Source organism: Rhamphochromis longiceps, linkage group LG14 (genome assembly GCF_057381845.1).
Source record: "Rhamphochromis longiceps isolate RC_006_pf linkage group LG14, R_longiceps_female_GT1.1, whole genome shotgun sequence".
In the NCBI taxonomy this organism is placed as follows: domain Eukaryota; kingdom Metazoa; phylum Chordata; class Actinopteri; order Cichliformes; family Cichlidae; genus Rhamphochromis; species Rhamphochromis longiceps.
In genome coordinates, this window is record NC_140570.1 from 32430995 (window position 1) to 32449748 (window position 18754).

General features: G+C 38.5%; 1 protein-coding gene across 1 annotated transcript in view; it reads left to right on the forward strand.

Annotated features, from left to right (window-relative positions):
- b3glcta (beta 3-glucosyltransferase a) overlaps positions 1 to 18754 on the forward strand; it is a 90218-nt gene that overhangs the window by 27137 nt on the left and 44327 nt on the right. The window contains exon 3 of the mRNA XM_085379324.1: positions 14265 to 14304. Within this exon, the coding sequence (XP_085235450.1) occupies positions 14265 to 14304 (40 nt within the window). The remainder of the gene's footprint in view (positions 1 to 14264; positions 14305 to 18754) is intronic.

Below are 18754 nucleotides of genomic sequence, written 5' to 3' on the forward strand. Positions count from 1 at the left end.
CAGTCTTGAGATATTTCTTGGCCCAGTCTTGACGTTTCAGCTTGTGTGTCTTGTTCAGTGGTGGTCGTCTTTCAGCCTTTCTTACCTTGGCCATGTCTCTGAGTATTGCACACCTTGTGCTTTTGGGCACTCCAGTGATGTTGCAGCTCTGAAATATGGCCAAACTGGTGGCAAGTGGCATCTTGGCAGCTGCACGCTTGACTTTCATGGGCAGTTATTTGGCGCCTTGGTTTTTCCACACGCTTCTTGCGACCCTGTTGACTATTTTGAATGAAACGCTTGATTGTTCGATGATCACGCTTCAGAAGCTTTGCAATTTTGAGACTGCTGCATCCCTCTGCAAGATATCTCACTATTTTTGACTTTTCTGAGCCTGTCAAGTCCTTCTTTTGACCCATTTTGCCAAAGGAAAGGACGTTGCCTAATAATTATGCACACCTGATATAGGGTGTTGATGTCATTAGACCACACCCCTTCTCATTACAGAGATGCACATCACCTAATATGCTTAATTGGTAGTAGGCTTTCGAGCCTATACAGCTTGGAGTAAGACAACATGCATGAAGAGGATGATGTGGACAAAATACTCATTTGCCTAATAATTCTGCACTCCCTGTATATTGAAAGAGAATACTATCAGTCATCAGTCATGTTATCAATCACATGTATAAAAAAAAAAAAGTAATCTGTTTTGACTGGCTTGTCATTGTCTATGTTTAATTGACTGCAGGTACCAAGCACAGGTAGAAGAGACAAAATACAACAAACAAGCAGTTTCTGATTTTCCTAAGCTAATTAAAGTGCATTCACAATTACAGTCATGTGAAAAGGAAAGGAAAATGACAGCTTTCAAAGGACTCTGTGTGGGTCTGTGAAGAACCTAGTACACCCCAAGATTCAGTAGCTTATACAACCACCTTTAGCAGCATTAACTGGAAGTAATTGTTTTCTGTATGACTGTTTTCAGTTTCTCATATCCATTCATCTTTATAACATTGCTTCAGTTCATTGAAGTTTGCATACATTTATATATGCACAGTTCTCCTAAAGTCCTGCATTGTAATCAGAGGTATGGACTTCAGCTGGGCCATTGTAGTACCTTGATTCTTTTCTTTTTCGGCAATTCTGGTGTAGATTTGCTGCTGTGCTTTGGATCACTGTCCTGTTGCATGATCCAGTTTCAGTCAATCTTATCTGTTAGATGGATGGGCTCACATTTGACTGAAGAGTGCTTTGATATACAAAGACTTTATGGTAAACTCAGTGATGGTGGCTACAAAGAAGCCCAAAGTCACCACCACTTCACCACCGTGCTTTACAATTGGTATGAGCCATTTCTACTGATATGTTGTGTTTGGTTTTTGCCAGTCATGATGCTGATTATTATATCCAAACATCTTCTGTTTGGTGTAGCTTGTCCAAAGGACATTGTTCCAAAAGTCTTGAGGTTTGTTCAGATCTTTTTCTTTTTTTTTCTTATTCTACCCTGTTCTTTTTAGGCTTTTTAGGCTTTCTCCTTTTTCTAATTGTAGTTGCAGAAACGTTCACACTTAGCATGAGTTGTAGTTCTTGGGTTTTTTGCAATTCTCTGAGCATTACTCGGTCTGACCTTAAGGGGAGATTTTTAGTGGGATGTCCACTAAAAAAGATTGTGTTGACATACACCTGAATGCTGCAGAATTCTAAAACCTCCGGATTTACAATGGTGGTCATGGTTGCAGATGATCAGTTGATAAAATGTATCTGATTAGCAACACCTGGTTGCTACTTACCCTCTTAATTTCTCTGGAAATAGTAAGGGTGTTCGTAGTTTTCCTGCGGACACTTTATTTTTCGTTGGACTTGAAGTGTTTCTACCCAGAATGTTTGTTTGGGGTCAGATTTTGAGGAGAAAAATGATTTAATATCCCAGGTAAAAAGTCATTTTATTTTATTTTATTTTATTTTATTTACAGGAGCAAGCTGTCACTGTAGTGTACGGATACTGTTTTGTTAGTTTACAGATAATGAAACCCTAAACAAATCAGTGACTTTTTTTGTGTTTATATCCTTCAGCAATGGCTCCATAGTGCAGTGGTTTACATGTTTGCCAAATAAGCAAATACTGCCAACTCAAAACCCTTTGGGGTTGTACCAGAGAGGGTATCTGGCATAAATAAAATAAAAAAATCTGCCAAATCAAACATTCAAAGATACTTGCTGTGGTGAACATTTGTGAATAGGGAAGTAGAGCAGGGCGATATGACCAAAAATATTTATCACGATATACATTTGAAAATTTTGGGGCGACCGTGGCTCAGGGGGTTGGGAAGCGTATCTGTAACCGGAAGGTCGCCGGTTCGATCCCTGGGCTCTCTGTCCTGGTCGTTGTGTCCTTGGGCAAGACACTTTACCCTACTGCCTACTGGTGTTGGCCAGAGGGGCCGATGGCGCGAAATGGCAGCCTCGCTTCTGTCAGTCTGCCCCAGGGCAGCTGTGGCTACAACCGTAGCTTGCCTCCACCAGTGTATGAATGCGAGAGTGAATGAATAGTGGTATTGTAAAGCGCTTTGGGTGCCTTGAAAAGTGCTATATAAATCCAATCCATCATTATTATTATTATTATTATTATTTGCGATAACGATATAACTGACGATATAATTGACACTAGACAAAATACTTTACAACTCCACAACTTTGATGGGGTTTTTGCACTAATAATGTATTTTCACTTAAACAAGCAGCTGTTTTTTATGTGCATTAAAGTTATATAAAAATGTAGCAGTGCAAATTCCTTGCTGACAGTTTAACCAAAAGGCATTTCCAGTGGAAATTGGCCAACATATCCTCAGCATAACCATGTATAATATCAACAAAACCTAAAAAGAGGTTATACACACCCAATACAGTAATATTATGTTGAAGCACAGTACGTATCACTCCGCGAGGCGCCTGCCTAATATAGCCGTAATGCTCCGACAATCCATCAAGCGGTGCGGGTTCGTAGCTTAGCAAAGTCGTACTAAAACATTTGACAGATTTTCGAGCGCCGTGTACAACATAAAATTGTTTCGAGGTCAGTAAACATAACCAGAATTCATACATAAGGGGCACTGTAGATTTTCAGAAAAATCAAAGGATTGATTTTAAGTGTGCTGTATTTTCCAAACAATACGGTTAATAACGATGGCCCGCTAGCATGCTCTACCAAAAATAGTGCTTTGTTGTATATCTGACGGACGAAAGCTAAACCAGTTCCACACCACTGAAGTTGCAGCCTTTTTACAAACCAATTCTGGTTCATCCGTTTCATTTAACGATCCACTTTCGCTCTTCTCATTCTCCGTCGCCGCCATGTGCGTATGTAAACATAGGCACTGCACATGCGCGTTTTACCCATATTCTATCGCGATATTTCATTTTCCTATCCTTGCCCAAAATTACACCGGTATTACCGTGAACGGTATGATATAGCCCAGCCCTATAAGGAAGCAGCCAGAAATAGCTTTAATGTTCCATCAATCAGTAGCCATTCCAGTTTCTTCAAAAGCTAATTAATCAGTAAGTATGATTAAAAGAAAATACAACACTGCTGTTAAATAGAAGCCCACATATCTTCATCTAGTTACTCTTAATAACAGTGGAAAGTGTTTTTAAATGGTCCTCTGGGTTTTTTTTTTCCAAATGGCAAGTATGCCTTGAGAGGAACAAGCTGGGGCTAAGATAAGTAGTATTCTTGTTTGTAAGTAAGATAAGAAGGAGAGTTTTGTATGAAAGTTAATGTGGGTTGTTGTCTTTAGTCTGTGCCTCTTGTGTGTAGCTGGCTGCTGTGTGGTTGTTACTGTGACCATCTGCCTTTGATCAAATGGTGTCATTTTTGCTTTATCCAGACATGGTTTAAAATGGGGAGTTTTAATTAGCTGTGCAGAAACAAGGCCTCCATCTATGTCATCAGAGGACTAACAATATTCTGATTAATTTATGCCGAGATATAGGCCACAATCATTAGGATTGTAATGGTTCCAAAACTAAGACCTAATCAGTGATACAAACATCCACAGTCTCATATGGCTGTTCCATCTTCCCGTTTCACAAAGCTGTGCCGCCCACCACCTTTCCCACCCGGCCTGACCAGCTGCCACAACTCTTACTGTTGGTAATGAATGGATGTTACAGAGAGAAACGTTGCAGAAGTGTATCAGCTCATTGGATGAATGTAAACACAGACACGAGGGGATTATGTGTAGCAGACATCGCAGAAAATGGAAGGAAAAATATGTTAAACTAGAGTCTGTCTAACCATTTTTGTCTTGGTATAAATAGCATGTGTAAAATGCACTGGCTGAGAAACAACTTAATGTATGTAGGCCTACTGGTATACAGTAGGTCTACCTGTTAGATACATAGGAGTTGGTTAAAATAATAAAGAGAAATGTGTAGTCCTGTGTGACTGATCTCATTTTCTAAATATTGATTGGTAAAATTTTGTCAAAAACATTTATCAGGCATGTTATGAAGAGGCCACGGAACATAGTGTGACCCTGAATAACCTACACAGCAGGGCTTGACAGTAACGGCTGCCCATTGCCCCAGGCAACCAGATTTGGACCACTGTCAACAATTTTGTGCTGTCTGGTCGTCTGTGTTGGCAACAGTTCTCCAGTGCTTAGAAAAGCAAAGCTAAATCCCTCAGAGAACAGTCTTCAAACTAAGCAAAAGTGCCCTCGTTGAACTATTTCACTGCGTGAGAAATAGAAGAAAAAATGAATAATAACACAATAGATCGGTATTATTGCCAAATAAGACGAGCCAAATCTCCGGAAAAGTTTAGGAGTTAAATACTGTGTATGTTTGGGGAAAAAAATGCACCTTAAACTCTGTAACATGAGAAAAAAAAAAAAAAAAGACTCATCCTGATATTTCAATATCAGTTCGGGTAAGGAGGCAGGGGCAAAAACCAACACAGCGGGTCACCTATGGAAAGATTAATCAACAATGCACTTCAACTATTAGCTCAGTAAATCGGTGCTGTGTTTTTGACAAGAAAGACCCCTTTTCAGACTCGACCGGTGTCTCTAGAAAAGAAAAGGAAAAAAAGAAAAAAATTAAACCCGGCTTGCAGGAGTTAAATATTAATCCCTTTGTAATTTAACATCCTAAATTCATTACCTTGCAAATGTGAAATTTATATTCAGTGGCATCATTCTTTCATTCTTACTTTTACTTTGGATTGTTAATAAAGCTGAGCCTCTTGTTCTTAATCGAATCCATGATGCTTGTTGCTAGGGATACAGCTATAACTTTATGCCAGTTAATTACATTTTAGAGTTACTTGATTTGATGCATATAATTACTTACTTACATTTATTTTGGTTAGCTGAATTGTAAAAATGATTAAGGGTGCATGCAGTGATATACCCTCAGTATTAGCTAACAACAGCCTGCTTTAAATCTCCCTATACACTTTGCCTGTGCCTTCTTAAGTACCAGGGCTTTCAGAACAAATCTACATCAAGTGAATCTCTCATGGTAGTCCCGGTGATTTGACTTCTTCTACTTCTATTTGATGCAGAAGCAGAGAGAAGATCTTTCTGTCATTATATTATTGCAAATGTTGTCACATTAGAAGAATCGAAATAACAACATCTTTTTTTTTTTTTGCTCCAGTTTTATTCCTCTTTTTTTGATATTAAAATAATACTGAAAGTTAAAAAAAAACATATATACTTTTTAGCTCTGTAATTTAGCAAATGCAACAAAAAATATGCTATTAATGTAATGAAAATGTGTCAGAAGATTCATTGTAAGGCTTAGATATGTTTTTGGTTCGATATAAATATTTTTACTCAAAATGGCTCAAACATTGCTTAGATTGATAGTCTTTGGTCTATACAGTGTTATAGTTACTAAACCATATGTACAGTTGAGACAATCATTGTTTGATCCCCTGCTAAATTTCTAAGTTTGCTCACTTCCAAAGAAATAAACAGTCTCTAATTTTTATGGTAGTTTCAGAGAGTCAGAATATTAATCAAAAATCCAGAAAAAATATCATCCATCAGTTCATTTATCTATCCATCTATCCATTTGAAAATACATTATATAAAAGATGAATTGACTTGAGTCATGGTTTGAATGTCATTGAAGTTCTGGCTCCCTTATGGCATACAGATTATAATCAATCAATCAATCATATTCACTCACCCATCCAAATCATTGAAATGAGGTGTTCCAATCACTTCCATGGCCACAAGTGTATAAAATCAAGCACATAGGCATGCAGACTGCAAACATTTGTGAAAAATGGGTTCCTCTCAGGAGCTGAGTGAATTCCAGTGTGGTACTGGGCAAGTGCAACACATCCAGTTGTGAAATTCCATCACTACTAAATATTTCACAGTCAACCTTTAGTGGTATTATAACAAAGTGGAAGCGAATGGGAACAACAGCACGTCAGCCGCAAAGTATTAGGCCACGTAAAATCACAGAGCAAGTTCAGCTAAAGCTAAGGCGCATGAGTACAGAGGTCGGCAACTTTAGCCAGAGTCAGACACTACAGACCTCCAAACTACATGCGGGCCTTCACATTCACGCCTAAGAACACTGTACAGAGAGCTTCGTGGAATGGGTTTCCATGGCTGAGCAGCCATGGATGGGGAAGTGACAACTCTTGGTATGATTATTTGGAAAAGGAAGAAATACAAAGAGGTGGAGCTCCATGCTAGATCTTGCTTCATGGAATGTAGATGACCATAAGAAGCTGGTGGATCACCCAGAAACTACATGGGAGGAGCTTGTTAATGATTCGGAGGCAGTTGGAACACAGTCACCAAGAACACTATTGGTGACACACTACACCATAATAGATTTAAATCTTGCAGCACTCGCAAGGTCGCCGGCTCAAGTAGGCACATGTACAAGTCTGTCTTAAATTTGCCAGTGAATTACTGAGTCCAAGCGGGCTTTTGAGAAATTACTGTGGTCAGATGAAACCAAAATAATGCTATTTGGCATCAACTCAACCTGCCATGATTGGAGCAAGAGAAATACTGAGTGTGACCCAAAGAACACCAAATCCACAGTCAGGCATGGAGGATGACTTCATCACTTAGAAGCCAATTGACAAAGCCATGTGCTGTAGACTCTTTAACAAGAACCTCTTTCCTTCAGCCAGAACATTAAAAGATGGGTTATGGATGGGTCTGCCAACATGAAAGTGACCCAAAACATACCAGGCGTAGCTAAAGAAGAAGCACCCAAAGTCATGGAGTGGTCAGACAATCTCCAGACCTCAATCCTATAGAAAAATCTGTTGATGGAGCCGAATGTTCAGGTTGCCATTTGGCAGCCAAGAAAACTAAAGGATTTAGAGAATTTCTATAAAGATGAGCGCCAAAATGCCTCCCAATATGTATGCAAAACTGGTGACAAACTACCAGGAATATCTGGCTGCTGTGCTTTCCAACAAGGGTTGGCAAATATGAAGTCGTGTTTTGCTCGGGGATTAAAATTCTTATTTCACTCAATTTATGTCTTTTTTGCAATGTGTTGATGTTTTCTCTCTCTCCATTAAAATGAAATAACCATAAAAATAGAGACTGCTCATTTGTTTGTGAGTGAGCAAATTTGCTAATTCAGCAGGCGATCAAATAATTATTTCTTCCATTGTATTGCAACAGACCAATACAAATGGTGCATGAATGGAAGCACTCATCAACCTGACAATGGTGGCATTGTGGGAGAAAGTAAAAAAAACAGCAAAAAGTCTTGTGAAAGCAGAAGGCCTGTTTGTGAGATATGTCCTCCGACTATAATTTAGTTTATAACATTCATATTACTTAATGTTTGCAATAAATAACGAATTGCTGTGTAGGCGCTTTCATTTCAGTCTCTTTGTACTTTGACTACTTCTGCTACTTCTTCTGTGATCCAAACCCAGTGGTTCCCACTAAGTACAAACACGTCACAAGTAATTATAGTATCATTTTTCATAAAAGTTGAATAATTTCATTGAAGAGCTGGGCACTTTAGCTTTTTGCAAATGTAGCTCAAACAGGAATAAGAAGCACCTGTGTTAAGGTCTACTTTCATTTTCATGTGGTGCATATTTATAATGTATTGCAGAAGGATGGTGCATGTGGGACTAACTCAAGATAAACCACAGCGTGTTTATCATAAGCAAAGAACATGTCAGCCAGTGCAAGTGGATCACTGGTGACTCACTGACATGTTTAATATTTTTTGGACGACGACAGAGCTCCGTGGCTCAGAGGAGAAAGCTTTATTTGGTTTTGGCTATGTAGGCAATATTTGTTGCATGAATTCATTGTTGTGTTTTGTCTTTCTTGAGCTCAAACTATTTGTTGATTAACCACATGAGCCATCATATGAAAGAAAACCCAGAATAAATAAATGTCAAGCAACATCTGAAATGTGAAAATATGCATCTTTTATGTTTTTATATTAGTGCATATAACTTCATGTATTCTAGGTTTTGTCATTCTTATTTATTAGTGCCAGACACTTAAGAATGTCACCTTGCTGTCTGTTGAAATTTGACTTTTATTTTAATAGTAATAAATATTAAGTGAATGGTTGATCAGTATCGCTTTCATGGGAGGTGTTGACCAAGACATTTGTCTTTCCTTCTTATTTGAAATGCTTCTATGGAACATCATAACATGCATGTGCTTACTAATTTTTGGCATCAGTAACAGCAATGTCTATGGCCTGATATGATACTTTTCAACTGCTGTCAACAAAATGCTGAAAGGGGCTAGGAAGAAAACCTGAAAAGAATAGCTTCCTAATGTTGAGACAGGAGACGTTTTAACTCATTAAGTCATTACACATTAGCAGTTTTGCTTGTGTGAAAAATTGGCAGAGAATAAAATTTTAATCTGTCAGTTCTCTGGACACCCTAAAATTGGGGAGGGATATGAAAGACGTTTTGATTCTTAAACCGCTCAATAGCTCTAAAAGCATCCATAAAATGAAGGTGACAATTTGGAATCATCTTAATTTATAGTTAAAGCTGCAATTTTAAAATAGACAGCCCTCCTCCTGGAACTAGTTCCTACTCGCTGTTCTAAACCATTCCAGCTACACAAAGCACAGGCATATGCATACTAAGACTTTGCATGCAGATTTTTGGTGAATGTGTTCTGCTTTGCATCACTGTATCTAGTATAAAAGTTGTCAGATTGGCCAAAGCCTAAACACAATATTTCCTTTTATACTACTTTAGTTGTAATACTCTGAACGTTTTTTTTATAATTTTGTGTAAAATTACACAAAAACACAAGAACCCAGCTTTAACACAAATATAGACCAATATAATCTCCAACCTTTCACATTCTTAAGGTGCTCAGAGTCCTTCTAGACATCAGCTTCTCTGAACATCACACATTTTCCACATGTCGAAATCCAGAAAATCCTGCAACCTTGAAACATGCTTGCCATCAGTAAACAGAAATCTAATCTGACCTGACGGGTCACTCATGTCAGTGAAGCGTCTGTGTCCTCGGGGACTGAGAGCCGTAACAGGGCCGGGAACTCGTCTTTGTGTGTATGTGAAGAGCATCCAAATAAAAGACAGGGATCAAAAGGTTGTCATTGCGGTGTCCTTGATTACGTAACAATCGCATTAGGTAGGCTGAGGATCATTCTTCAGTTTACACATGTACACCTCTGAGTACCTTTACTGCGGTGCTGCCTTTGTTCTAAGGTTACACTACACGAGGCACAATCTTTCTGTCTGTCTGCATCAGTGTTGTGGTGTCTTAGATCAAAAGCGCTCAAGGGATGGTGAAACTAACCCCTTCAGATGGACAGTATAGACTCTCAGCAATTTCTTTTTAACACCAATGGGTGTCTGATTCCTGCTGCAAATGGCAGACAGCCTGCTGTCAGATGGGATTAGGAAGAGCCTTACCTGCATGCAAAAGTATAGAAGGCTAAGAAGAGCCGGATTCTGTGAGCTGAGACTAATTAATCTCTCAGTAATAGTAAAAATGATATGAGACCTGATGTGAGTTCACTCTGGCGTGGAATATGAGATCATTTCCCAAAGAAAGATTTGTAGCCCTTGTGTCACCCAGGGATTTTATGAAGTGAAACCAAAGAGATGGCTTTAAAAGGAATTTTAGGTAAAATCCAATGACTCATTTCTTCACCATATAAATTTGTTGTTGAAGCAGATTTTATTTCCATGTTGTTTACATGCAGGTAATAGATCAAGCTTGTAAAGAGGCCACAATATGCTCTTTTGTAGGTTCATAAATTTATTCTGGAGGTTTTCTGGAATTGGTTGACATCACTTCCTATTTGAAAAAACTTTTTTTATTCTTACCGTGCATGCAGCACTTCACTTCACCGTTTTTCGGAAACGCTTTGTTTTATGTTCTTTCTCTCTAAAGCCTCCGTATTAAACCTAGTCTGCTTTGATTGGTCAGCCAGCTATCCATTATGTAATGCCTTCTTTTCTGATTTTTGCAGACCAGGGAACTGCTGCAAAAATCCAACACTGAACTATGCCTGGTTCAGGCAGCAGCCTTTGAGAGAAGACAGTAAAAACGCGGGTAACAGTGTTGAAACGTAATTTTAATCACTGATTCTTTGCTCCGCATAAATCAGGAATTTGTTTTGAAGAAAATTGCGCTTGCTCTGCTCATCCTCTGTTCTAACTAGTAAGCAGGCATCTCACTGTAATACACAAAATCTTTGTCTGTATGTTTGGTCCACACAACTCTTGTTACACAATCCAGACTTCAGCAACCACACTTGGCACACAGGTACATGTTAGGTCCCTGAAGGTTCTTATCTATATCAGATATTATGATGTCAAACCACCTACCAACAGGCTAAAATGAATAATGTTTTACATTTTATTAAAGCATTACATCATTTTAATTTCACAACAGTAACAATTCATTTGTATTGAAAAAACCTGAATTATGCATTAAATATAATGACACAATCATGTTGCCTGGCAACCACCTACCAAAATGGGCCATTTTTAATATTTATGCACCCGTAACACTTTATAAAACCATCATATCATTTTAATCTCATGACTATGACTTCTAATTTATAGCCACACATTTAAATATTGTAATATATTGCAATATATCTCATATGTTATGATGCCATCAGTAATGGATTAAAATTAAATTCATTTTCTGTGGGAGAAAATAATCCTCTTTGTTATAGACTTCTAACCTTGTACCATTCTATACATGCAGAAACAATATGTAAAATACACTCAAGAAAAGCATAATATGACGTCTTTGAAAGAAAAAGTCCAGTTAAACATCAACAACCCAGAATTTGATCAATCTACACAAGCTTGAAAAAAAAAAAAACAACCTTCAAAAGAAAATGAAACTCACGCCACATTGTACTGACTGCTTTCCAACTTCTATTTCAGCAGTGAGGTGGCATTAAACCTTTGCAGTAGAAGAGAGCTAAACAAAATGAAGTAATTAAAAACAAAAAGTCAGACCTCATATTCAAAACATGATAGAAATCTGACATTTTATGCTTTTCATAGTTTCAGTTAAGAGTTTGTTTTTTTTAATATACTTTATATTCCTCTTCTCTGTCCTACATAGATTTGATGTTTTGATGCCTGTATTTATTGGTAGGTTTTTTGTTTTGTTTTTGTTTTTCTCAGTGGAGCTGAAGCTTCACTGAGGTTTCATTTTCATTCTGTCAACTATTTATTTATTTTTTAAATGTGTCAATTGATAAGAGATAAAACGCAATGCGATGGCAATGCGCCTATAAGTAGTATAAGAAAAAAAACAAACAGAAAAAGATTCAGATTTTAACGTCTGGCACGTTGTTTTCTCATTCTGCTTAGTGTTTTGGGGTTTTCTATGCTAAATGAAGATTATTTGACATAACTTTGTTGTGTTTTTTACTTTTTTGAAAATCCACCATTCACTGGAGGTTAATAGATACTCTATGTAAAAATAATCGTGTTTAAAGCAATGTCTTGCTGAAGTAAGCGAATAAAAGAAAATGCATCAAGAAAGTACATCAGGTAGCTTAATCAGGTGTTAGAGCTGAAAATAACATTGTATAAATAAGCACAAAGAGTTTACAGCGTGTGCAGGTGAGAAGATGAAATGTGAGCCGAAAATTCCGGGTTGAGTAATGGAGCTGAGTTTGAAGGCTAAACAGAGGGTAAAATGCTGTGCAGCTGTTTCACAGTGCAATAGCACATGATTCTAGGAAGCTGTACCAGCAACAATTTCTACCCCGTCACTACAAGAGATCGGTAACTGAGAAAAGGAATATGCCAAGAACGTGCTCTTGCATGTGATTGAACAGTCAAAACAGTCCCTCGCTGGATGATGATGATGTGTTGGAAATGTTCAGCTTTTGCTGTCAGATGACCCAGTGGATTTTCTTTTTTTTGCAATATTTGTGGCCAGAGGCAGCTGCGTCAGGAGCCCCGCTGTGCCAAAACAGTGGTCTACATAAAATAAATGAGGAGGCTCCTTTTTTTCTGACTCAACACAGATTGTATTACAAGAGTTCATAACAAAATAACTGATTTAAAATGGAAAAAAGACACAACATTACAAAATGATTTAGATTGGTGTAGGGGTACAGGGTCTATTTTGACATTTCTCATTAAAGTGTGTCACAAAGCATTAGGCCTTGTTAAGGCTTGTGTAAAAATCATTTTCATGTGCACATTATATACACACAAACATTTGTACACATACAATCAATATAATTGGCAATGTTTGACAGAGCAGGTAATTCGTCATAATGGGTGTCTTGATTTATTTTTTCCTTGTAGTCACAGTGCAGTGATTTACTGTTTCTTCTGTGCCCCAGAGTGAAGTTGTGCTGGGAGAGACAGAGTGAAAAGCATGTGGCACGCCTCTGTCACAACCACCATATATATAGCAATTTCTACACCCCTTTAATTCATACCTCCACTTTTTGAGTAGTTTCTCTTCCATAATAACCTGCTATATTTTCAAGTTGAAGAGATTTTATAAGACTAATTATCTGATAACAAGTCAGATTCTCCTGGCTTATGAGATGCTTTTTTTTCCTTAGGTGCCTTCTCTCTTCAGCTAACGAAATGATTTCAAACGAGTAATGTCTGATAAGATGAGACAGAAGCCTTGTGGGCATGACTAATGCTACTGAGTCCAATTAAGCTGATGTACCCACTGAATCAAATCACCCTGATATGATCTTGTCTGCCTGTGCATATATTGCCTCTAACTCTGATCACCTGAAAAAATAGGAAAAGACAGAGAGCATCACACATGCACAAATCACTGCTGTGTTAATGGCGTTATGGATGCCAGTTTTTTTTTTGTTTTGTTTTGTTTTTGTTTTTCCAGTTTATTACATCTCATGTCAAATGCTCAATTTTGAGATTTGGTCAATTAACAGAGGGGACGTGCAGGAAACGTGCACACCACAAAAATAAATGTGTACTCACAACAGTTATAGGAAGGTGTTCAGGAGGAAAGTGGGTAAATTAATGGGCTGTTCTCTAATCTAGAAATTGTTAGTTTGTAAATGTGCTGAGATAGCACATTTATATGTAGCCTGCTTCTTGCAAATGCCACCAAACTACTGTGAATCCCTGTAACCGCTGTACCACACCCACCGACAGTGAATTTATGACTTAGTTAAGCTATCTGAAGGCTGCATCAGCTTGCCAGTGAAATGATTGTTAGTCTAGAGGAAGTCATAAATCAAAAAAGGGTTTGGTTTGTCATTATCTATTAATACTCTGCAGCTCTCGGTCTAGAGTTCTGGAAACAGGCACAACTCAGACATTCATGCAATCTTCCCCAAGACTGAAAAATTTTACTCTGAAAGATAGAGGTGAAAGACAGCTCTTCAAAGTTTCCCTGGCTTGTGATTGATTTACTCATCCTTCCATGGTCTGCAGCCAGTGCTGACAGCTCTGGAGGTGGAACAGTGCAGAATGCCTTAATTGAGCCTCATGCACAGAGCTTAATGCTGCAGGCACAAAACCCACACAATTAGGATGGGCTAATGACGTGGGGTGTCGCCCATTATATTTCCAAATATCCTGTAGGGGATTCCATATTTAGTATCACTAAGTCTTAATTAGTGATTAGCGAGAGGAAATGGAGTATTTTGCAAAAGAAAAAAGATTTTCACACAATTCATATTTTGACACTTTTTACATGATATGTTAAAACAAAGAAGAGAATGTATGTGAGTCATTATTTGAAGACTGCAATTTGAATTATTAAAAAGTCTCTCTGTCTTTTCAGAGCCAGGATGATTTGCACGTCATTCACAACAATCAGCTGGGTAAGTCTTGTATTCCTAATTAGTAGTAAAAAATAGAAAGTGGAAAAAAACTTGTGTGTTTGTGGAGCGTGTATAATTTTTAATATTCTGTGTGTGTGTGTGGTTTGCTAATAAAACACTTAAAAGCAGAAGGAAACTGGAAAATAACAAATTCGTGTTTAGGAGGGAAACTGAAAACCTGAATCACATTATCCTGTACTTGCAGTGCTCAGACAAGGGAGCATATGCTTAAACAGTATGTCCTTATCTGCTGTAGATACAGCTAAGGACACAAAGAAAATTAGTCAACATATACTATGTGTACCACTTACAGTAATTTCAAATGTTTAATTAAAAAATACAAATGATTTAGTTCTAGATCTGACTGGAACTTATTTTGGACCCAAAAGGTCATTTTACTAGTTGACAATATGTCAACAAATATAGTTTCAATCTTATAGCCACAACTGAGAATTATAACTTAATTACTTTTAGCCTGATGGTTTTTTTTTTTCATCCATTCATTACACCCCATTGTTCCATTTGTTTTCTACCACTTATCTCTGGCTGGGTCCTGGGTGTAGAGGCTATACAGGGGGTTTCAGACATCCTACTTCCTAGGAACATTGGGGTGAGATGAGATGTATAAAATCCAGTGAAGTCTGGGTCATGCAACAGATTTACTCTGAGCTCCATCTGCATCTACAAGCTCCTCACCCTATCTCTAAGCCTTAGCACAGCTATCACAAATTTTGTCTGCTTGATCTCACTCTTTCAAAAACTACCTAGAGCTCGTGAGAGCAGGTTAGGACTGGAACATACACTCACTGGGCACTTTGTTAGGTATATCTTTTCAACTGCTCAATAGAACAAATATCTAATCAGTCAATCTCAAGGTGACCTATTTGTCTATATTTGCCATGCAGACATGGTGAAAAACTTGCTGAATATCAAACCAAGCATAAACCAGACATCGATTAAACACTTGAGCCTATTTTTACTGACCATGCTCAGTTCTGTATGAGCACAGTGTGTCCATCTTCTGATGGCTGTTTCCAGAAGGTTACGGTACCGTGTCACAAAACTCAGATCATCTCAAACTAGTTTCTTGAACATTACAGTGTACTCAAATGGCCTCCACAGTCACCAGATCCCAGTATAACAGAGCGACTTTGGGATATGGTGAAATGGAAGGCTCATATCATGGATGTGAAGCCAGGAAATCTGTAGCAACTGTTGCATGATGCTATTATGTCAATATAGTTGCTACATGTTAATTGGTGAGTGTAGATCAACTAAAAGATTAAAAGCTTATCCTTTCTGCTAACCTGTACAATACCTGCATTGCTGCTGAAGCCACAGCAAGCTTTCTCTCCAGGTCACGCTGCCATATACCATTACTTTTGAACAGTATAGTAAAACTTCTTTAGGGAAACAACCCTTCCCTAACCCAATACAGCAATCCAGCATCTCATGCTGGCGGCTTCACATTTGACTCCAGACAGCCCCAGACACTGAAGGTCATGCTCTGATGAACATTCTCTGCAATAATGTACACTATAATTATAATAACAAGATAATAAAAAGGTTGTTGCATTGGTTTACTGTGTGCTTTACCACAGTAAAAGTTATTTGTGTCTCTACCATTTTTTTTTGCATGGTATGATATCATAGCAATGAGAACACTGGCTTTTTTAACTACCAGATAGCAATAGTACAGCACCATGTAATGGAACAAGACTAAATAGTTATCATATTTAGTCTAAGCACAATTTTTTCCTTTACTAATAAAAATAGAGATTGTAAACAATTAATTGACCTACATTTCATTTTATAGGCAAATGGAGTATGATAAACATCCATACATTCCTAGAAGTATTCATATTTGTATGTACTTGATTATAAATACAGGTATTGCTGTCTTTGATAGTGGAGTTCTTGTATTCAATTTGATTTACAGTAGTTTGATGTTACTGTATTTGATAATTCAGATCAGACTAACTCAGTAGAACTAACCCGTAATTCCAGATGACATCCAAAGGGATGAACTATTGCTTAATATAGTTCAATTTTAAAGAGCGCTGTATGATGAAAGAATTGAATTGACATTATTGCTTGATAAAATCATGAATAATAAAACCTGAACTGAGTAATATTGGACAGTGTGAAATTTAAATGGCAAGTACTGCAAAATCAAAATAGTAAAATGGGTTTTGCTTATGCGTACCTTGAAAATTTAATCTCAGGCCCTCCAAGGTTTGGAGGCCTATCTCCACCCACCACCACTTCCCCTGCCGGTGGCGGACTCCCTCAGGTGTCGGTGTGTTGGTGGTTCTTTGTGTCTGGGGGTGGGCGTCCGGGTACACACCGGCTCACTCCTTGGCGGCCGCTTGTCGGGGCCTGGGGCCTGGGGCTCGCTCGGGCCCCCTTTGGAGGTGGGGTCACTCAGGCACAGCTGGGGGCCGGCGGAGCTCACGGGCGCGTCACTGCAACTCCCCCTGACTTCTGCTCCGCGGCTGCTGGGCGAGCCCTCATCTGGGACTCTCCTCAGCTCTTACTGGAACAGTGGCGCGGCTGCCCCTCTGTTGGTCTTCCATGGTCTCTTGTGTTCTGGGGGCCTCTGGATGTCTGGAGTTTTGATCTCCTCCATACCCGCTTCACACCCTGGAGGACGGGGCTGTGGCCCCCCCACAGTCCCTAGCAGATCATTACATGGAGAAACCTTTGGAATGCAAGCATGCTGATCCACACAGGTATGCACACATGGGTATTCACAGACGCGGACTAAAGCTTTCTTGGCTGCTGCCCCAAAGCACACTGTGCGCTGTCTATCTTGCGTGCTGCACAATATCGTTTATTATTTAGTAAATATTGATATCTATGACTAGCTAGTTTATTGTGATGGTGCTTTGTTTTCTCTATTATTATGTTACTCTTTGTTGTTTGCTGTCTCCTCTGTTTGTTTTTTTTGTTTGTTTGTTTTTTTTCTCCATACAGGTGACCCAGGAGTTCTTTTTTTTTTTTTTTTTTCTCTCTCTTCCCCCCCCTTCTCACCGTCTCTTCTCCCCTTTGGTTTTCTTTCTTTCTCTCCCCCTCTTTCTCTCATTCATTCCCCCTGTCCTATTTATTAAAAAAAAAAAAATGACAAAGGATGAACTGAAGCTCTGCCATCACGTAATGTCGCATACTGCTGTTTCTGATGTCATTTAAAAAAGAAAAAAAAAAAAAAATTTAATCTTGAGAGTTTCGCAGACTTCATAAATAAAGTCCCATCTTTCTTCAACGACTTGACAGCAACCAGGAATTTCATAAGTAGAGCAAATAAAAAGATCTCATGCATGCTTTTCACGCTTCAGGGGACTCGCACAATCACCATCTGAGAGTGATTTTCGGGAGACTGCAGAGGAGTTTGGAGCCCGCTTTCTGGACCTCTGCCTGTTCATTCAACTGGGTCACCACAGACGCAAAAGCACACAAAAGCAACTTCGTAATGCTCTCATTTGGCACCTCGGCACAGAAAGGAAATACAAACAGACAGCGATCTGAAAAATGGAGCTACACTATCTGGCACTGCCATAGTAATTCCCTTTGTCACACCAGAAAAGCTACGCTCGCCTGCAGAGAATGTTGTTTGTGGGCAGGAATGTAAAAGATGAATCACGGAGAGCCAGACTCCCTTTTGTTTTAACAATACAGCAAACTTCAGGAGGTCTGACTGGATTGTTTATTTTAAAAGCCCCAGTAACATTTGATGGGTATTAGAAGTCATTCATTTAGCAATCTTTCTTCAGAGGGAGTACAGGGTGCAGACTTTAAATAAAGTAAATGCATTATGTGCAGTATGTACATGCTACAGATATTCATAGATGGAACAAAAACTAAAAAAACAGTGTGAGCCCACCGGCCATATTGTGCAATAAGTAGTGCTTTAAAAATGCAGCATGCTACATCTTAACAACAGATAACTAAATTGTTGAGAGTGTGACCTACCTAAATGCACTGGGTATAGAACTGTTCAAATACAGATAGATGCTTAGATGTGCATGTTCCCCATCAGTTTCCAGGGCTGCAAGTCTCTCCCACTGCGCTATCACCGAATGGAATCTGATTTTTTTTTTTTCATTTTACTCGGTTAAATGTGTTCTGCACATTAATTTCCAAGGTTTTGTTTGGTCTTTCATTGAAGCTCCAAAGTACCATCATAAATCTATCCCGGCAGGAGGACGTGTCTTCAACTTGTTGATAAAAGTGAGCAAATTTCGAAATGAGACTATTGTATTACATTACAATAGGTTTGTGTCTCTCATCTTATTTTTTCTCTCTTGATCAGTTTGTATTGAAGTAAAAAAAAAAAAAAATTTATTGTTCAGCATGACAAAAACAATTAAACAATCCAAAGCTTGTAAGGCCTTTATCTGTCTAGCTTAATCAGTTCAGTCATTTCATTTCACTATCACACTGCTAGTCCAAA